The sequence below is a fragment of the Danio rerio genome, chromosome 8 (genome assembly GCF_049306965.1).
Source record: "Danio rerio strain Tuebingen ecotype United States chromosome 8, GRCz12tu, whole genome shotgun sequence".
Lineage (NCBI taxonomy): Eukaryota > Metazoa > Chordata > Actinopteri > Cypriniformes > Danionidae > Danio > Danio rerio.
The window spans coordinates 55,971,227-55,991,158 of record NC_133183.1 but is presented as its reverse complement, the minus strand read 5'-3'; the positions used below and the strand labels follow the sequence as shown (position 1 = coordinate 55,991,158).

The following is a 19,932-nucleotide window of genomic DNA, read 5'->3' as shown; positions in this document are numbered from 1 at the left end:
ATATATATATATATATATATATATAGTTCTTTCAGTTCACCTGTACTGCGTGTCTTTGGACTGTGGGAGGAAACTGAAGCACAACATGTACCTAACTCTTTTGTTACTAAATAGAGTGGAAGTAGTGTTTGCTTCCTCTTAAGAACGTTTTCTGAATCCGGCTCAAGAATATTATATAGATTTGGGAAACACTTCTTCATTATTGTTGTTAAGTAGTGAAAGTCTTGATGAAATCTGATCACAAGTGGCCACTTTCGAGATCTGTGTTAATGGTAGCTGGAAACACCAGTGTGTCTCAGGTGACCACTTGAAGCGCATATTAATGCAGGGAGAAACAGGTTCCTAGACACCCCAGTGACTGCTCCTGTAAAACAAATGAAAGGATTTGAGAACCCTAAACACAGACAAACTATTCCAGATCGCCTGTTAACCTCACATTAAACGACACGTATATTTCAGGGCCCAGATTGCTGTATATGAGAAACAGATGACTGCATTACGTCATCCAGACACACACACTCTCGCACACGGATACAGTTTGTTAACTAAAGTATGTGTGGTAGAGTTTTATGACCATAGGAAGTGGTCAGTAGCCGACCAGGCTTCCTATTGTATCACATACTGTACTAAAGTCGTGAAACCACAAAGTGGTGATACAAATTTTTTTATCTTTTGATATCTTTGCTTTTTACCTCTCAGAATTACTTTTTAAAAAGTGTTATAAAGATAATAGATTTATGTTTACATATTTATTAGGGGTTCTAGTATTTATCAGCTAATATTGGATTAAAGCTGTTTGCATATTGGCAATAATATGAAAAAGGGAGATATGCATTGTTTGTCAATTACATGGGGGCATGGATCTTTTGAGAATATTTTTTCTGAGAATTTTTTTTCAATTCTAGTCTAATTTGTACTCAATGTCAGAAGTGTCAATCTCAAGCACTAGATAAAAATCGGTATCATTATCAGCTCAAATAAATGCTAGTTGTGCATCTCTAGTATTTATGAAATTTACCAATATTGTATCGGTATCAGACTTGGTAAGACTTGTATACAGGAGGTATCAGACTTGGTTTTGGTTGCATGTTGTTGTTTTTTTGTTAAAATCTATAACACAATAAGGCCAAAAAATACTATTTCTAGTATTTATGAAATTGACCAAAATTGTATCGGTATTGTAATTGTTTGAATGTTTTTTTGTGTATCTGTATCGTTATTTGCCCAGTTATGGGTCGTTATCGGGCCCAAACGTATTATGCATACTTTTATTTATATACATCTCACATGAAAGCAATCACCACTCATATTTTGACATCTAACATGTTGAATATGATTGTTCTCAACAGCTGACTACAGCACCAGCGAGATGCTGGTCAACATGGGCAACCTGCCGCTAGACGAGTTTTACCCAGCAGTCGCCATAGTGACCCTGATGCGTATCCTGCGTGACCCGTCGCTGTCCAATCACCACACCATGGTCGTTCAGGCCGTGACCTTCATTTTCAAATCTCTTGGCCTCAAATGTGTGCAGTTCCTGCCTCAGGTCATGCCCACCTTTCTCAACGTCATCAGAGTGTGTGATGCCAGCATCAGAGAGGTACAATACTGTCCCACTGCATTCTACGTTATCTAAAGTCACCTTAATAACTAAATGAATAATTTGGTACAATCCACTTATTATGTACATACCTGTTTTTACATTGTACTTATATTTGAAAAAAAGATTTGCATGTAATTTACATCTCTAATTCTTTTGTGTTTTTAAAGTACACTGTTGTACACCTTAATCAATCGTTAAACCTACCCACACCACTAAACATGTCTCTAACCTTACCTGTCTCACCTAAGTAGCACCCCAATTGTAGTGCATTACAATATGAAAAGTACATTGCACTTATTTTTTGAGGCGAATACACAGTAAAAATGCTGCATGTAAGTTTTTGACTGTAAAGCGTAAAACTACTTTAGACAATTGTGCACGTCACTGCTGAGGTCATTGCTATTTAGCAGTGGTTCTCAAACCTCAGAAAAAGATTATCTTTCTAAGTAACCGGTATTGAAATATAGTAGCATAGTAGGCCTAATTAAGCAGCTACAGCACTGCACAATTCAAAAACCTGGCAGATGAATTCCTATAATAAAGAATATGTGGTCCCACTTTATATTAAGTGTCTTTAACTACTATGTTCTTACATCAAAAACATAAATACAATGTACTTACTGTTTATAATGTATTTGAGAACACTTGTGGTGCTTTTGAGTTGGGATAGAGGTTGGGTTATGGACAGGTTTGGTTGCATGGGTAGGTTTAAGGGTGGGTTAAGGTGTAAGGGATGGTCAAAAATGTATTTACAAATGTAATTACAAAAGTTAATTACAGATGTAATTACATACATGTATTTAATCAAGCATAAGTGCACAGTAAATACATGTATTTACACAATAAGTACATTGTAACAAACTATTAATTCATATGTAAGTACATATTAGTTAAGGCCACTTAATATAAAGTGGGACCGAATATGTATTATTGTCAGCCACTTTCAACATTATAAATAGTTTGAACATTAAATTGCGGACAAAACAAAAATTCTATCAAATAAAATGTGCTTTTGAAAGTTAATTAAAATGGTTCTGTTCTTAAAAAGTAAAAAGAAAACTGTTGTAATTGTAAAGTATTAATGCATAGTAGCTTATTCATCAAAACCTGGAAATGTTGCTTGAACCTATACGTATGTGTATATTTACACATTTTTTATACGTTTTGAAATATTAGCTGCATGAACATATGACATATGCAGATATCTTTGAAATCGAAACATAACTTGTATTTTAATATGATTTGGAATTACATATTTATATGAGAAATTGGCTCTGTTGCACATCAATTACAGTAGTCCTATGTGTGTCAGAAAAGTGAGTGATTAAATGCATATATATAGTGCTTGACCAACTCATACGTGCTGTATTTTTGTGATTTGGCGCCAATGAGATCACATCTTAGGTGAACGGCGAAGTTCACGCTAAACGATTACTGACCACTGTTTTGAAGCAGACTCTGGTTCAGTCTAAATCCTAAATCTGAGGTAACAAACTAAACCAAAAGCCACGCTCCTTTACAAAACAGATAACTTTATATATCGAAAAGACACATTATTTTACACAACTACGAGCAAATGTTTTAATACATTTGTAATAATGATTTTACCAGTGATGCAGCATGGGAAAATTCCCAAGTTGCAGAAGGGCTTTCTAGCACATGTGTTTCTGCTCCGCAAGTGCCGCGCACCTCTTCCTCTGGCTCTGCGCCAAGCAGACTGATTTTTAAAATCTGATGGCGCTAAAGTAAACATTCTAAGCACACTGGTGTAATCGTACGCTTCAGGGAACAGCCAACGTTGTCTGATCACTCGAGTCTCAGTGTTATGATTTGCATCAAAGGGTTAAAAGTGTGTTCATTTGATTTTTTTTATTATTCAGTAATTCTTCTGCGTACCACTAGAGGAAAGCCCGTGTACCACTAGTGTTATGCGTACCACAGTTTGAGAACCACTGTTATATAGTATTTTATGCTGTTGTACAGCCGTGAATAATTAAAAACATTTCAAATTTAAGGTAATAATTGAAACAAAAACTTAACAAAAAAAGACAAAAACTTGGTGTCATCAATCTGGCAACCTGCATTTGTGTGAAGTCATCGGAGGAGGTGCGGGGTGAAGAAGTGTTTAAATGTTTGCGTGCAATACCTAGTTCAACCACTGGGTGTCAAACTTACATACTGCACTTTTAAGGTCACTTAATATAAAATGGGACCAATTAAATTTTTATTCAGCTTTTTGAATTTTGTAATAAGATTTCACTTTCAACAACAACAAAAAAATTAACATTAAAGCATAAACTAGATGAGAACAAGATGTTTATCACTAGAATTCGTAAGTTGTATTATTCCTCCATGAAAATGATCAATTGTCTGTTAACAGACAGAAGTTGAAGTTACAGCAGTAGTCTGAGTTTATCACAAACTAAGGTAAACTTTTAGAATTTATGGCAAAATAATTATCATTACCTTAAAGTCTCTTTTAAATGCTTAAAATCAGTTTTAAATAGGTGAAATGTAAAGTAATTTAAAAAATAATTATTATTTAGGCAGTCAAGTTTCCATTGACCATGTCCTGTGTTCTCTTTCTCTAATTTTCCTCTCTATTTTGTTCCTTTAGTTTCTTTTCCAGCAAATGGGGATGGTTGTGTGCTTCGTCAAAATCCACATCCGGCCCTACATGGATGATATCTTCACACTAATCCGGGTAAGAAACGTATTCACGCAGCTTTTCACATTTTTTTTGAAGAAGAGTATTAGGCCACCACATGCACCTGGTACTATAAACATTCAGATTCACGTTTATTTTGAGTGTCTGCTAATAGCAATGCCAATCCTATGCTTGCATTTGTATGTACATTTAGGATTATTAAGGGGATATTTCACAAAAAAATAAAAATCTTACCATTTTCTCACACTAAAGCCTGGTTTATACTTCTGCGTCAAGTGACCGGCGTGACCCACGGTGCATGCAACGCATATAATTGTGCATTTATACTTCTGCGCGCTGTCTCTGTTGGTCTGAATTAACACTTCCGAAACGCTAGTGGGCAGTGAGGTGTAAATGTTCCTCTGTGTCGAGTTTCTTCTCTGCTGTTTTGCTTTTCCTGAACACTTCCTGGTTGTACAAGTGGCTCAAACTCGCTCATTTTGTGGCAGGAACTGGCGGACGTGCAACAACTTTAACTATGAGGTAAACACAAAACAAAACTTTCCATCAGGAGCTCCTTTACGGGACTCCACACTTGTAAACAGTCGCTCCATTGGGCTCGCGTCCAGCTCGTGCTATTCGCGCGGCTCTCGGTCCCGCCCAGAATCGTCAGTGCTACCAAGCCGACCAATCACAGAGCTTGTGCTACGTGTTGTTGTGACGTGTAGTTACAATTTTTGAGAGGTGCACGTCAGCCACGCCAACGGCCACTGCGAAGTCTATGCGTCAGCGCCGTAGCAAACGCCGGCGTTTGACGCAGAAGTATAAATCAGCCTTAAAGTGGTTCCACCTAGATATTTGATTTGAATTGATTTGATTTATTTCAAGCAGAAAATCACACACTTAAAGCAATTCTTTAAACAAAATCCATTTTGTTGTTATTAAAATTAAATAAAATAAATTACAAATAATAATCATTAAAATACAAGGTTATTAATTTTCCCAACCCCATTACCACATCTTTTTTCACTTGATTAAACTATTACAACTATTTTGGAAAACGGAGCCATTGACATCCATAGTAGAAACAAAAAATACTATGGAAGTCAGTGGTTATTTGGAGCAAGTGGAGGATGGGTAAATGATAACAGGATTTTCATTTTTCTGTCCCTTTAAAATTAATCCAATATATATGTTGACAACCGTGTAGGTCTATAATGCGTTTAAAAAAAAGTCCAATCTGTACTTTACAGTATTATTTTTTTCTTAAAAAAAATAATTAACTAAACTTATTTTCACTTATTATACTAACTATTCAGAATTATAGTAGTATAATATAGTATTATACTAATATAGTGTTCTGAACATGATTTCAGCATCTCTGCTGTGCTGCGATTTAGGCAAAGTTACAATTAAACTGTAAATCATTTAAACAGGGAAATACCCTGATTTTAATCACAATATATATTCAAAAGAAAGTTGTGCACATACTCAGATGTACACAAATCCTCTGGTTGGATCTTCAGCAATGAACTTTGTGACATTAATCAGATTTTTGTTTTGTTTTGGCACTGTTCTATTGTGATTGATGAGAGTTGGTGCCAAACGCCAGGGCACGTTAGTTCATTGAGTGGAGGAGACAAAGACTTGTTTCATTCACATTAACCCCTGCTGTGACCCTGCAGCCTGAAACGACTAGCTCAAAGCTAATATAAAACCGCTGGCAGCTCCTAGAGCCTTTGACACTTAGTTCTCAACCAGTAGAGAAAATTGGCTGCTTTACGAGCTTCTCACTTACTCCATTCCCAACATCACAAATACCAATTTCACTTTTTTATTTTGTGCTGCCGTTTCACTGACCTTACAGTGTCGTAGCGCAAAAGTATTTATCCATTTCATGCTGTTATATTAACATTAAATTACTTTAATAATTGTACGACTTTGTGTTATTAGAGAGAACAAACTGAGTGCTGAGTTTGCATTTACATTTATACACTTGGCAGATATTATCAATTCCTGCTTTCCATGGGAATCAAACCCACAACCTTGGAGTTATTAAACCTTGCTAAGTTGTTAGTTATAATCAGGGCTTAATGTTCAATATATGTGTGTGTGTGTGTGTGTGTGTGTGTGTGTGTGTGTGTCTGTGTCTGTGTGTGTGCGCGTGTGCGTGTGTGTGAATGAGAGAAAGCGTGGTGCTGTGTGTCTATGTGTGTGTGTGGGTGTGTGTGTGTGTGTTTATACACACAGAGTGCAGATTTCTAATACAAACAAGACAATTTGCAAATTGTGCAAACAACAGGTGACTGTGACTCTAACCGTACGTTCACACCGAAAGCGGCGAGAGCGGCAAAGTAGCCGGAAGTCATTTATTTTCAATGAGAGCCGGCGGCGATAGGCGTCGATAAGCGGCGAGGAGCAGCGCGGCACGTCTTCGCCGGCGTGAGCGTCGAGGAGAGTTGAAATGAAGTCAACTTTATGGTAATGAGCTATGACGCGGTTCGGCGGCAAGCAATCAGAATGAAGACGTCCACCGCTTGATAGCAGTTCAGAGAACACAGACCTGTGAACTTTGGTTCCGACCACAGTTGTTCCCAAGGGTTTGATTATTGCGGTCGCCGGATTTCCCATTATTTACAATGTTTTCTTACAGGAACATGCATCAAATAAGTTACTGGCGAGTTACTGATGTTCATTAATGTTATATAAATTTATCTTTAAAAAGCGGGAATCTCACACGATGTGACAGTACAAAACAGCACTGCTGCTTCAGGATATTTCAGACATATGGACACATATTGGATAAATAGAGCAAAGCCACAACACATGCCACTTGATCTTCCACTGTTGTATGAATTTGATAAGAAGTGCGCAACATTTTCACGCTAGAAACATGTTTTATGCAGAAATGTAACTGATATGCTGCAACGGCTCCTTTAAATATGAGATCAATGTAGCGAGTTTTGACGCTCTCACCGCCGGAGCTGAAGGCAGACAGCGTTGTCGCCAGGGCGGCCAAAGCGACCTTGGACGCTCTCGCTGCTTTCGGTGTGAACGTACGGTAAGGTCGCATATACTGTATTCAGTTTCTGAATGGTTTAAGCACAAGCCAAGAGTTTGGTGACGCTGTCTGAGCCTTACATCATCATTTTTTTTAATTATGCATGGTAAAACCGTATACAAAGGTTAAATAGGGAGGAGGTTTGATTGTATCAAAATTTGGATACCGCCCAAGCCTAGTGTTACCAAGTATTTCTAATGCAGTGCCCAAACTGCATTAGAAACAGTGCCCACACTACATTAGAAATACCACACATAAGCGGTAATTCGTTTTTTGTGATTTAATGCTAAGATGATATAATACATACATAAATACATATAAATGTTCTTACGTTTTTCAAAAGATCACAATATTAAAACCTTTTAATAAGATGGTGATGACCATTAAATGCTACATAACAGTTTTTGTAAAAAGGGTCCATAAGTCAGAGCCAGTGCTGTGCATATGGTCCGTATACAGTCAGAATTATTAGCCCCCCTGAATTATTGACGCCCCTGTTTATTTTTTCCGCTCAAATTCTGTTTAACAAAGAGATTTTTATCAAACACATTTCTAAACATGATTTCTAATAACTGATTTATTTTTGTCATGATAAATAATATTTTACTAGATATTTTTCAAGACACTTCTATACAGCTTAAAGTGACATTTAAAGGCTTAACTAGGTTAACTAGGCAGGTTAGGGTAATTAGGAAAGTTATTGTATAATGATGGTTTGTTCTGTAGACTATCGAAAAAATATATAGCTTAAAGGGGCTAATCATTTTGACCTTAAAATGTTTTTTTTTTTTTAATTAAAAACTGCTTTTATACTAGCCAAAATAAAACAAATAAGTCTTTATCCAGAAGAAAAAATATTATCAGACATACTGTGAAAATTTCTTTGCTCTGTTAAACATCATTTGGGAGATATTTAAAAAGGAAGAAAAATCAAAGGGGGGCTAATAACTCTGACTTCAACTGAATGTGTGTGTCTGGTACTATTTGCTATTTCTAAATGGGATACTTTTAATACATGGGATTTGGTGTTATCTTTTCCATAGGAATACTGGACTCCAAACAACCCTATGCAGAACACCATCATTTTGCTGATTGAGCAGATTGTTGTGGCTCTCGGTGGAGAATTCAAACTCTACCTTCCACAGCTCATCCCACACATGCTGCGAGTCTTCATGCACGACATGAGTGTTGGACGCAATGTCACCATCAAGGTAAACACACGCAGACATTAGTTCAGCAGAAATCTTTTTCATTCATTCATTCATTTTCCTTCGACTTAGTCCCTGTATTTATCAGGGGTCGCCACAGCTGAATGAACCGTCAACTTATCCAGTATATGTTTTACACAGCCGATGCCTTTCCAGCTGCAACCCAGTACTGGGAAACATCCATACACACTCATTCACACACATACACTACGACCAATTTACTTTAATCACTTGACCTATAGCGCATGTTTTTGGACATGCACTCGGAGGAAACCCACGCCAACAATGGGAGAACATGCAAACTCCGCACAGAAATGCCAACTGATCCATCTGGAACTCAAACCAGCAACCTTCTTGCTTTGAGGCAAAGTGCTAACGACTGACCCATCGTGTCGCCCAGAAGTCTTTCTCAAAAGACATTATTTTAATTTACCAATGTAAAGCAATAGCATTCAGCTGCACGTCTTGCTCCGCCTTTTGGTACCTTTTGTCCTGCTTGGCACCCTTTACAATGGGTGACCAAAAAGTGGTACGGTGCGGTTCTCTTTTACGTACCCTTTAACAGTGGAAACGACCATAAAAGCATACCGAACCGTACCAGACTGTACCACTCAGTGAAAATGAGCCATATTGCAAGCGACAGTTGGCAGCCAGTGTTGATTGATGAATAAAGGTGTGATGTGCTCTTTTTGGCAAAAACACCACTCTCAATTTAACTTTCAGGATCAGCTGCAGAGGTTTGCAATAGTTCAGCCTGGACAAAGCTAGAGCTTAGACATCCGGTTGGCCAGGATTACCAGCACTTCAGTTTTGGCAGGATTGAGTTGAAGGTGATGGTTCTTCGCTCTGCAGGACATATCTGTCAGACCTGCTGAAATCTGAGCAGCAGTTGTCAGATCATCCAACAGGAATGAAAGGTTGATGTGAGTGTCGCCAGCATAGGAATAATAGGAAAAGGCATGCTTCTGAATGACAGGTCCCAGTGATGCTATATAAATGGAGAGGAGAAGTGGTCCAAGAACAGAGCCCTGAGGCACCCTAATAGCAAAAATGGTGAGGCTCGGACAAGTATGTCAGACATGCGGTCAGCTATAGTTGATTTATCTGGCTGGAATGATGGTGATTTTAAGTGGCAACAGCATAGCAGTGATATGAAAAGCCATTTTTATGAATGACAGATCCTAGTGATGCCAAGTAGTGAGACTAGAGAAGCTCATAGAATTGAGCCCTGGGCAACTCCAGTAGCAACATGCTAAGTAGGACATCTTATCTCCGTTCAAGGTGACCCCGAAGGTTCTACCTGAGAGGTAAGACTCAAACCACTGGAGTAAAGTTGCTGAGATGGCCATTAAGGTTGGGCGGCGTTGACCAATTTGGCATCGTACAATGTCTAATGTGAAACATTGCGATAGACGATGAAATGGTGTTCGTAGGTTGCAGTAAATTCATTATTTTTGAATGATTTATTCAATCACTGCGGATTATTTGTAGCCTATCGTTTTAACTACCTGACCCGCATGTTCTTTGTTTTACCCATAACCAAATCATAAATAAATAACAATAAGTGACACACAAATTACCACCTGTCAATCACTTTTTTCCACGGGACTCTGGCATGAATAGGCAGAGTGAAATGTGTCGTTTTAATAGCGTCAACAAACTTGGTTGGTCAAATAGGTGCACAACCAACAGTGTCTGAGATACAAGCGTGAAAGTAAAAAATTGAAGCAGTGTACTGATGCTGTGACACGTTACCTGATAGATTAAAAAAACTGAAGAGTCGTTAGGTAGAGACAAGATGAATTAAACATCACGTTTGACAACTATAGTGAGACGCGGTCAAACGGTACATCCTTGATACACTGTCTGATGTGCACTAACTGCTGGAGCTTAAACGCGCACATTTGCTGCAGCTCATGACAGAGTGTGTGTGTGGTCACGTGATGTGCGTTTTCAGCAGTATTGTGTGGATTGAGAGCTGTTCAGAAATGCTAGATGAAACGCCATTGTGGACGTGGATCGTTTTCGTTCTAAAATGCCATTTTAAAACTAATATGTATTAGTAAACGAGGCCGTGTGTATTTTTTGCGAGCGGGTTGCTGCTGTGATGTGGGCGGTCGGCGGACTGCGATCACTTTCAGAAGTTTGTTCCATTAGATTGTAAGTGACATCAAAGGATATTCTGGCATAATTTACGTTAAAAAACAAAACAAAACAAAAAAAACTATTAGTTTAAACAATCCAATGGATGAGACAAGATTTATATATAAATCTCATGATTAAAGTCGAATAACCCTTTACACTAGTCCGTAGTGGTTTCCTCCTTCCTTCCGCAAAGGCTAGGGGATATACTGTAGTGCAGTGTACACTAATGAACATGTCAATCGAAACCGATTCTTCATGTAGCTCTCTTTTGATCTGGTTATATAAAAATGAAAATATACTCGCTCAAGTGTTTTTGCAATAAATGGAAGAAGGAAAGCAGAGTAATTTTGTTCTGTCTGTTGTTTTCTAATTGTGATTGATTTAGGATAAGTTCTTAAGAAGTGAGGTTATCCAAGCTTTTATAAATACTGCTGGAAATGAACCAGTGTGAATTGGGAAATGTATGGTATGACACTGATTGATTTAGCTTTCTTCTTTAAATGCATACACATGGCCAAAGCTGGCTTTATGGTAAACTCATTATGTACCTTTATTTGCATATTTTATTTGAATTAATGGTCACGTTCATGACATGTTGACTGGCCAACTTCTTGACATTTGGGTAGATTTCTATTTTAGGTTACATTATTATTGTCTTTTACATTTAGTGTTAATTATTCAGAAATCATCTAGTACATCAGTAATTGGGCTGACTCACAATGTCATGGTAATGTGAGTTTGACACTTTAGAAATCGTCTTTGCTTGATTTATTCTTTCTAGGTACGTTAAGCTTTCTAGATATATTAAAGGTTCAAGAAACCCTCGAGTACTTTTTTTGGGGATTTTAACCGATTTGTGTGTGTTGAGCATCAGTTAAGACAATGTAAGCACCTGTCAGCTTTAATTGTGGGGAAAACTGGATAATTTAGAGATTTTGTCAGCTGATTTCAGCTTCCGGGTTTAAAATGATTTTTGGGGCAGGATCAAAATCGGTGACGTAGCGCAAAACTGCAAGTGCAAAGATGACGCGTCGCTTTCTTATTATTATTCATAGCCGAGTTTTTTTTATCTGATGAGAAGACCCTGCTTCTTAATTATTCATGACTGCACTAGCTTTTCGAAAGCAAGACAGACCTGCCAGTGCTAGGCTGTGAGACCCTACGTTGATGATGGGGTGAGACCGCGTCCACTGACCCACGGCACACAGTATTTAGCCATTCATAAAGGGTTTTATGTGTTTGTTTCTATAATCCACGGGGTTTGTTGCATGTTTTTCCCCGCGATGATGTCAGGGCCGATACAGCAAAGCTGTTTGTGTGCAGCAAGCATTTTTGTCGGGAGAGCAGTATGAGAATTGGAGAATGGTGGACGTTGTCTTTTATCAGGAGTTCGTTGACATTTAGACACATTTCCGTGCTGCTATGTTTGCCTAAATCCTGTAGATTACCAGCAGGGATAACGGTTAAAATAGACAGGGCAAGAAACCTGCTGCACTGAGTCTGCATTCAGACTCGTAGATTGAGGGGGAAGTCCTCATTTATAGTGTTTATACGAACACGATTATCTTTATAGTAATATAAATTTTGGTTATGTGTTTATGAAATTACAAATGTAGCAGGGCATTAAATTACTGTTTATTTCTTTATGTTTTATCTTTGTAAACTATAAAATCATGCGTCTCCTCACGGTTTGCGAACAGTTGTTTGCTCCTTTTCCCCTGCTCTGTTGGCCACGCCCACTCCTGCCCTTTGGCCGCAGAGCTCCACACCCATCATGATGCATCTTTTGAAAAAATTCTGAGGTAGACCTGAACCGAACGTGGGGGTTGTCATGGCCCTTTAAAGTCTGTTTTTACAGTGAAAGTATGCACCAGATGACTATTGAGATGCAGCTTTCTTTACATCCCTCCTTTTTGTTTATTATCATAAAACTTTGCATTACATAATATTGTCTCTCATTTTTGAAAGAAAAAATATGTTCAGTAAGTTCAGCCTTTTTGAGTTATCAGACGTTTAAAATGTGTTCGATTTTACAGATAATAAAACTTAAGTGCTTCACATTCAGGCAAAAAATAAAATAAAACAGCATTTAAATAATATTTTAACCAAGATTTCGCTTGTGTGGACAGCACCGTTCTGTATTTTCTTCCGGTAAAGTCAATCCGGTCATTTTACAGTACTTTACCGTGGTAAATGTGTGAATAGCCATATCACACTGCAGCCCAAGACCGGTTACTCACTAAAGCTAAGCAGGGCTGAGCCTGGTTAGTACCTGGATGGGAGACCACTAGGGAACACTAGGTTGCTGTTGGAAGTGGTGTTAGTGAGGCCAGCAGGGGGCGCTCAACCTGAGGTCTAAGTGAGTCCTAATGCCCCAGTAAAAGTGAAGGGGACACTACACTGTCAGTGGGCGCCGTCTTTCGGATGAGACGTTAAACCGAGGTCCTGACTCTCTGTGGTCATTAAAAATCCCATGACACTTCTCGTGAAAGAGTAGGGGTGTAACCCCGGTGTCCTGGCCAAAGTCCCTCTATCGGCCCATACGATCATGGCCTCCCAATCATCCCCGTCCACTGAATTGGCTCTATCCCTGTCTCTCCACTCCACCAATAGCTGGTGTGTGGTGAGCGCACTGGCGCCGTTGTCCTGTGGCAGCCGTCGCATCATCCAAGTGGATGCTGCACACTGGTGGTGGTGTGGAGAGACCCCCCCTCATGATTGTGAAGCGCTTTGGGTGTATGGCCATACACAATAAATGCGCTATATAAATACACATTACATTTACAAAGCACCTCATGTCTGCTTTCTATGACACCTGTTTCATGTTATTTCAGTATGTGCTAAGTTCACCTTCTGGTGTCAGATGATCTCATCCCATATAAAACCATCTTACGTCCTCTACTGACGAACAACACACTTTTACTTAATGAACTGTTTTCTGTCCTTATCTAGATCAACTGATAACCTGTATTTTAGAACTTTTTAGAAGACATTTTTGTCTTCTCAGACTAGTGAATATTCTTGAACTAAACGGCATAATAGGAATGGAACTGCTATTTTTGTACATACAGGAGCATTATGTAACCATACATTGATTTAAGTCTTAGGGCGTGATTTGTTGCTATTTTCAGACCAGCGCAACCTTAATTTTCACATTTGTGCCACTTTGTTTAAATAGCAAATCCATTCGCACCACTTTGTGGACTCTTGGGTGTTCCGGTCTAAAAAGGAGGTGTTAAGGTGTGTTTTGCCATGTTGCTATTTTGAGTAACGGAAGTCGACTGCGCCACTGACCAACTGAAAGCTGAAAAAAGACTTAGATTTTGCGTCTAGATCATTAAATTAAAGCCCTTAGAATGACATATTCTTACATATTAGATATTCAGTTAATCTTTCAATCATCAGCAATTATAGCTATATAGTCATCTAAAGTGTATATTTTAATATATATTATCTATGTTTTTAATTGCATAGTAATTGGATAATGGGTAATGAATGATAATGACAATTTGTGAGTGGGTCACAATTGAGTATATTAAGTAATCTATTAGATCAAACCACCAAAATAAAATGATAAAAATCATATTATTTGTGAAAAAAATCATGGTAAAACTTTAGAACTATCTGTTATAACTAGTTTATAGTCCATTAATAAACTGTTAGTTAATGAGTTATAAATGACTTGTTAAATAAAAGTTTATAGTTTGTTAATTACAACTGTGCCTTATAGATAACTTACAAACTGTTAGTTAGCAAGTTATAAATGACTTGTTAACTTATTTTAATGATTTATAACTATTCCTAATAAATTAGTAATAGATCATGAACAAGCTGTTTGTAAAATACTAATTGAAAGCTTGTTAAAGATCAGTTAATAGTTTATATATATTTTTGGGACGTTATTCTAAAGTTGCATCTGTTCCTCATTTACTAACAGTTCATAAATGAGGAATAGTTGCATCTTTAGAATAACGTCCCAATAACATACTTAAGCTAAAAAGTAACACTTAAGTAACATATTAACTCACACTTTACAGATCAGTTATTCATAGTTTGTTAACCATCTACTAATACCAGTGAAACTTTGTAGAACAGCAAATAGATTGAACAAGTTCAAGCTACAGAAATTTGATGTGATATTTAAAATATAAAATGTTAGTACTTACCTTAACCTTGTTCCACTCATAGGCTGTTCTGTGTGTTGTATTTTACCAAAGAAACTCCACAGATGAAATGTTGAACATTGTGTTTAATGTCTAGAAACACACATACTGAGCCTTCACATGGCAGAACAGCAGGATACAACACAATACAAACCCATGATGTTTGGGCACTTTTTGTGCTAAACATGAAAACAAAATAAATAAAAAAATATTTTAATAAATTTCTACAAAGTTTTGCTGGGGTTATTAGATGGTAAACAAACTATGAACAACTGATCTGTAAAGTGTGAGTTAATATATATTAGTTAAGTGTTAGTTATTAGCTTAAGTATGTTATTGAGACGTTATTCTAAAGTTGCAACTATTCTTCATTTGCTAACAGTTAATAAATGAAGAATAGTTGCAACTTTAGAATAACGTCCCAATAACATATACTATTAGTTATCTGTTGGCTAGTTATAGTTATAAATAATTAACAAACTATTAACTTTTATTTAACAAGTCACTTATAACTCATTAACTAACAGTTTATTAATGGACTACTAACTAGTTATAACGGATAGTTATTCTAAAGTGTTGCCGGTACAAGTGTAGGGTGGGGAAAAGGAGCAAGAACTCAAATGCAGTAAATTATGGGTTTATAGATACAAATACATTTGACTAGCTAAACATGAATGTCAATAGTTAATACTGTAATATAAAGTTTAATGTAATACTTTTATTCTTTTTTTACAATATAAAATACATAGACAATATAAGACTACGGTTAATTTGAATGAAAAATATGTCATTTTCAGTAGCAGTATTTAGTATTTTGACAACTTCAACACAGTTCCTAGTCTACAGTCTACCGTATCTGTGTTTTTACTATAATAACAATTGAGTTTGCGACAACTTAATTTAGGATTTGTGCAGAAATTTAAAAATATAGTTTACTTTATGAGGATATGTTGGTGCTGTTCTAGAGATCCATCTAATTTTCGGCTGTCAAAAATTATTGTCAGAAAATAATATTTTAAAAGGGCTTGCTGGTTTTACTCCTCTTCCAGCCATATAGCCACTGCATTGTGTGAAGCAGCTTTCACACTGGACACGGAAAGCACTGTTCTATGAAACTCATTCATTTCAATGACTTGTGCCGCATAAGGGCAGTTTGTTGCTGTGCCATGCTGTGGTCAAAGCTATAAATAACTAAATGTTCTACTCTCTGGATATTCCACTCATCTTCCCTTGTAATTATCCATGCATGAACCGCACACGGCCACCAGAAAAACAAGATGTACGGTACTGTGCTTGTTTCTGCTGCTTACAATAACACTACTGTGCTGTTAATCACAATAATACTTTTACTGTCAATAATATGTTATTTCATTGGCTTGTGTTTACTTAAAACTGTCTAAACTATTAGGTTAAAATGAATAAGTCTTACGAAATTACTTTTTAATAAAATAATAACTAATTATTCCAAAACATTTTTGATTTTTGTTTTCGTTCAAGTGCATACAGGAGTTTTGGTTTTGGCCCGGAATTTTCATTTCGGTGCATCCCTATGAAAAATTTAGATCAGCCATGCGTGAACATACAGAACAAAAACAAATGAAGAAAAAGAGAAACAAGGGGAATCCTGACATGCCGGGTCATTATAAGAAACCAACAGGTGACAAAAAGTCAGCTTTGTTACCTGTTTGTGTGTTAAATGTATAGTCGTACCCTGTGCGTGTCTATATTCATACCCATATTGTGACCTGTAAAAATCTCCTTTCACACTTCAAACGAAAGTCAAGAATATCAGAGCTCCCCAGAGCTCCTCAATCATTCGATGTCTTTTCTGCCAGTCTTTAGCCTTTAACAGATGTGTGCAGCCACCGGCCAAACCCACATACCCCACTCAAGTAATTCAAAGCCGTACACCCACATGAGCCTTTCCTCCGCACGCCTGGAGAGCCCATAACCACTGTCTGCGTCACCGAGAGCACTGAGGTCATTCTGCAGGAGCTCTTAAACTGCCTGTCAATTGTTGCGAGACAGATAAGAAAACAAAAGCTCAGTCAGTCACTTCACCAAGATTTCATCCCTGTGTCTCCAAGGAGCATCTAAAACAAAGATGGTTTATACAGGTTTTATTTTTTTATTTTTTTATAAGACATGCCGATTGCAGAGGAAAAAGTATATATTAATATTTTATATTCGTTTTTAAATTAAAATTATTTTGATTCAAGGTTTTCTCTTAGCACTTATTCACTTTAATGTACTTGCATTTGTTGGTCAATTTGTGTCAATCCAAATAAATGTCAAAATGTGCTTATTAGAGAGAAGTATTTTTGTTTTTAATAGTGAAAAAGCTTAAAGAGATGTGTGTTGGCTGATGATTGATTAATTTTTTTTATTAATATATTTTTATACCAATTATTGACTAACTATAGCATGTGTAAGTAGTAACTTACAACAGGCAATTGAACTACTACAAAACAATGCATATCTAAGGTAGTGATTTACACTGTAAAACATGCTGGGTTCTACACAATTCCTTCATCTTCTTCAATTCCAAGACAAATTAATTAAGTTAACTCGGTTGTTTTAAAAAAAAAAAATTGCGGATTGAATATAAAAAAAATGAAGTTGTCACACCTAAAAAAAACCTAAGAATTGTGTTGTTTCAACTCATTTTAGTGTAAATATAGTTTGAACAAGTAGAACAAGTTTTTTTTTTTGTGTGTAGAGGGGTTACATCTTGAGTGTTAATTATTTTCTGATCATTCAATAGACCACAGTCATTTATTCTGCTTAAACTATGCTTACCATACCTAAAACACACTTCAGTTTAGTTTGTTTTGATTATATATATATTTTTTTTATTAGATTGAAATCATTCTGTGTAGTGTTATGTATCTGTAATCCAACCAAGACTCCCTGCATTTAACTACTTTAGCTGTAAATTTATTAGAAAATAATTCTATAGCTACATTGTGCTTCAGGTGTCCTGAGTTCGAGTCCCAGCTCACCGTCCTTTCTCAATCCCCTTACCCTCTCTCTCTCTCCAACTTTTATTTCTGTCTGAATACTGAGTCATTCTAATAATTTATTTGGCAAAAAAATCTTTAAAAAGCAGAAAAGAATTGCAAACCTTAGGGATCATTCACATTTTATGTCTAAAAATGTGAGGAAAATGTAAACCGCAATGCTTTCTCTTTCTTTCCAACGCTCTAAGGAGCTTGTGCTCCTTTTGCGTCTCTCATTGCTAAGCAACTGCGCTCTCTGTGACTCTCCATTTCAGCAAATAATGTTTCTTCCACACTCTGAGAATCTTTTGCAGGTGCCCTGATGCTAGATTTATTCAAGTTATAGAGGGGGGGGGGGGGGTGTGGGGGGAATGTTGTGTCTGGGTGCATACCAAGCAGAGAATTTGACCATATGATCTAAGAGCTGAATAGTGAGAGATACAAAACTTATTTCAGAGAGAACAAACACCAGTTTGAGGATCTTTAAGGTAAAATCTGAAATGTTGACTTGTTTTCATCTCATTGCAGCACAGTTGTACATACTCTATATCAAAAGTGTGTACTTTATATCGAAACACTTGAAATATTTTATGTTTGCTTTTATTTTCTATTGCATAACTTCTATTTCTCAATAGTTTAGATTCTATTATTATTTTTAGAACTGTATTTTGTTATTGTTTTTAATTTTTTAATGTCACGAGTGGTTGTGTAAGCATTTTATTGCAAATCATACTGCAATACTGTTTGACTCTGTATGTGACATAAGATTTGAATTTGAGTTGAGCCTGGAAAACCTATTGTGAGCATCTATTTTATGCATGCTTGTCAATTGGCTACATTAAAAATAACAAATTTGAGGCATGCTGTTTAAAAAATGTTTATAATCTAATCAGAAACAAGCATTCAGCAGACTGAATAAATACATATAATATGTAGGGCTCCAATGTTTTTGCCAGAGATGTGCTGTTTTTCTTCATATACCAGTCTATGGTTTTCATGCCAACTTATTCCTTGTGTCTCCTAGTTACTCATGGCCATCCAACTGTTCGGAGCTAACCTGGATGACTATCTCCACCTGCTGCTGCCTCCTGTAGTAAAACTGTTCGATGCCCCGGATGTCCCTCTGCAAGCCCGCAAGTCAGTATTAAAATTTAATCTACCGCACCTTTTTTATCTTTGGAAAAAAATAGATATATACAGTGCTCACTATAAATGAGTAGAAAATGAATTAGGAGTGGGTGATAAAATCGGTGTTTGTATTTATTGACCAAACACCGTTGTCAATAGACCTTTTACGCAAAAAACGGAAGTACGTCAACAACGTGTAAACCCAGTTCCGGTATGAGTTTTTTGGCGGAGAAAAGGCAGCTAGAGTGTTTTCGGCGAGCCTGAGTTGTCTTCCGAAGTTAATTAAATAAGTAATTAAAAACATGCAATTAAAATAGGGGAGAGCGGGGTAGAACCTAACACAGGGCCAGTTGTAACACACTTGTTTTAAATACTTCCACACATGCTAGTATGATAAAACTTTGTGTATTTACTAGATGTCACAGCAATAAATTGTTTCATTATTAAAAAAAAAAAAAATTATTTTATTAGTTAAGCTTCGTGAACAGCTTATATTATTAACATTAATTTGTTCAGGTAGATATGCATAACGGTACACACAGGTGACTAGCGTTAGCTAAATACACTATGAACAATCTTAACTGCAGGTGGGATCGTGGTAAAGTTGGTTTTATATTTGCACATTCAGACTTTCCCTTTAACAATATAATTTCTTTAAAGTATTATTTGCAAACTCTAAATAGCGAAATTATATTAGCAGCCAATGACTATCAAAGTACAGCATTGTTCACAGTCAAATAACCAGTGTTAATGTTGTTTTCAAGTCATGTTTGCATGGTAATTTGATCGAATATTCAAAGTAACATGGTAAATAATATAGAGACTTCTAAATAAACAAATGTGTGAAAATAAAACCAACTTTACCTCAATGCAGGTGGGGGTGTCACGTAGTCGTCATCCATCCTTGCTGCCTTAGCCACCGTGTCGCTATCTTCACAGCATAGCTGTTTAGACTGATGTTTGTAGGTTCTGTCATAT

General features: G+C 36.8%; 1 protein-coding gene across 1 annotated transcript in view; it reads left to right on the top strand.

The window, feature by feature from the left end:
- Positions 1-19,932, top strand: part of mtor (mechanistic target of rapamycin kinase) — a 244,731-nt gene that overhangs the window by 55,538 nt on the left and 169,261 nt on the right. Inside the window, exons 19-22 of the mRNA NM_001077211.3 lie at positions 1,350-1,600; positions 4,221-4,307; positions 8,355-8,522; positions 18,851-18,963. Of these exons, the coding sequence (NP_001070679.3) occupies positions 1,350-1,600; positions 4,221-4,307; positions 8,355-8,522; positions 18,851-18,963 (619 nt within the window). The remainder of the gene's footprint in view (positions 1-1,349; positions 1,601-4,220; positions 4,308-8,354; positions 8,523-18,850; positions 18,964-19,932) is intronic.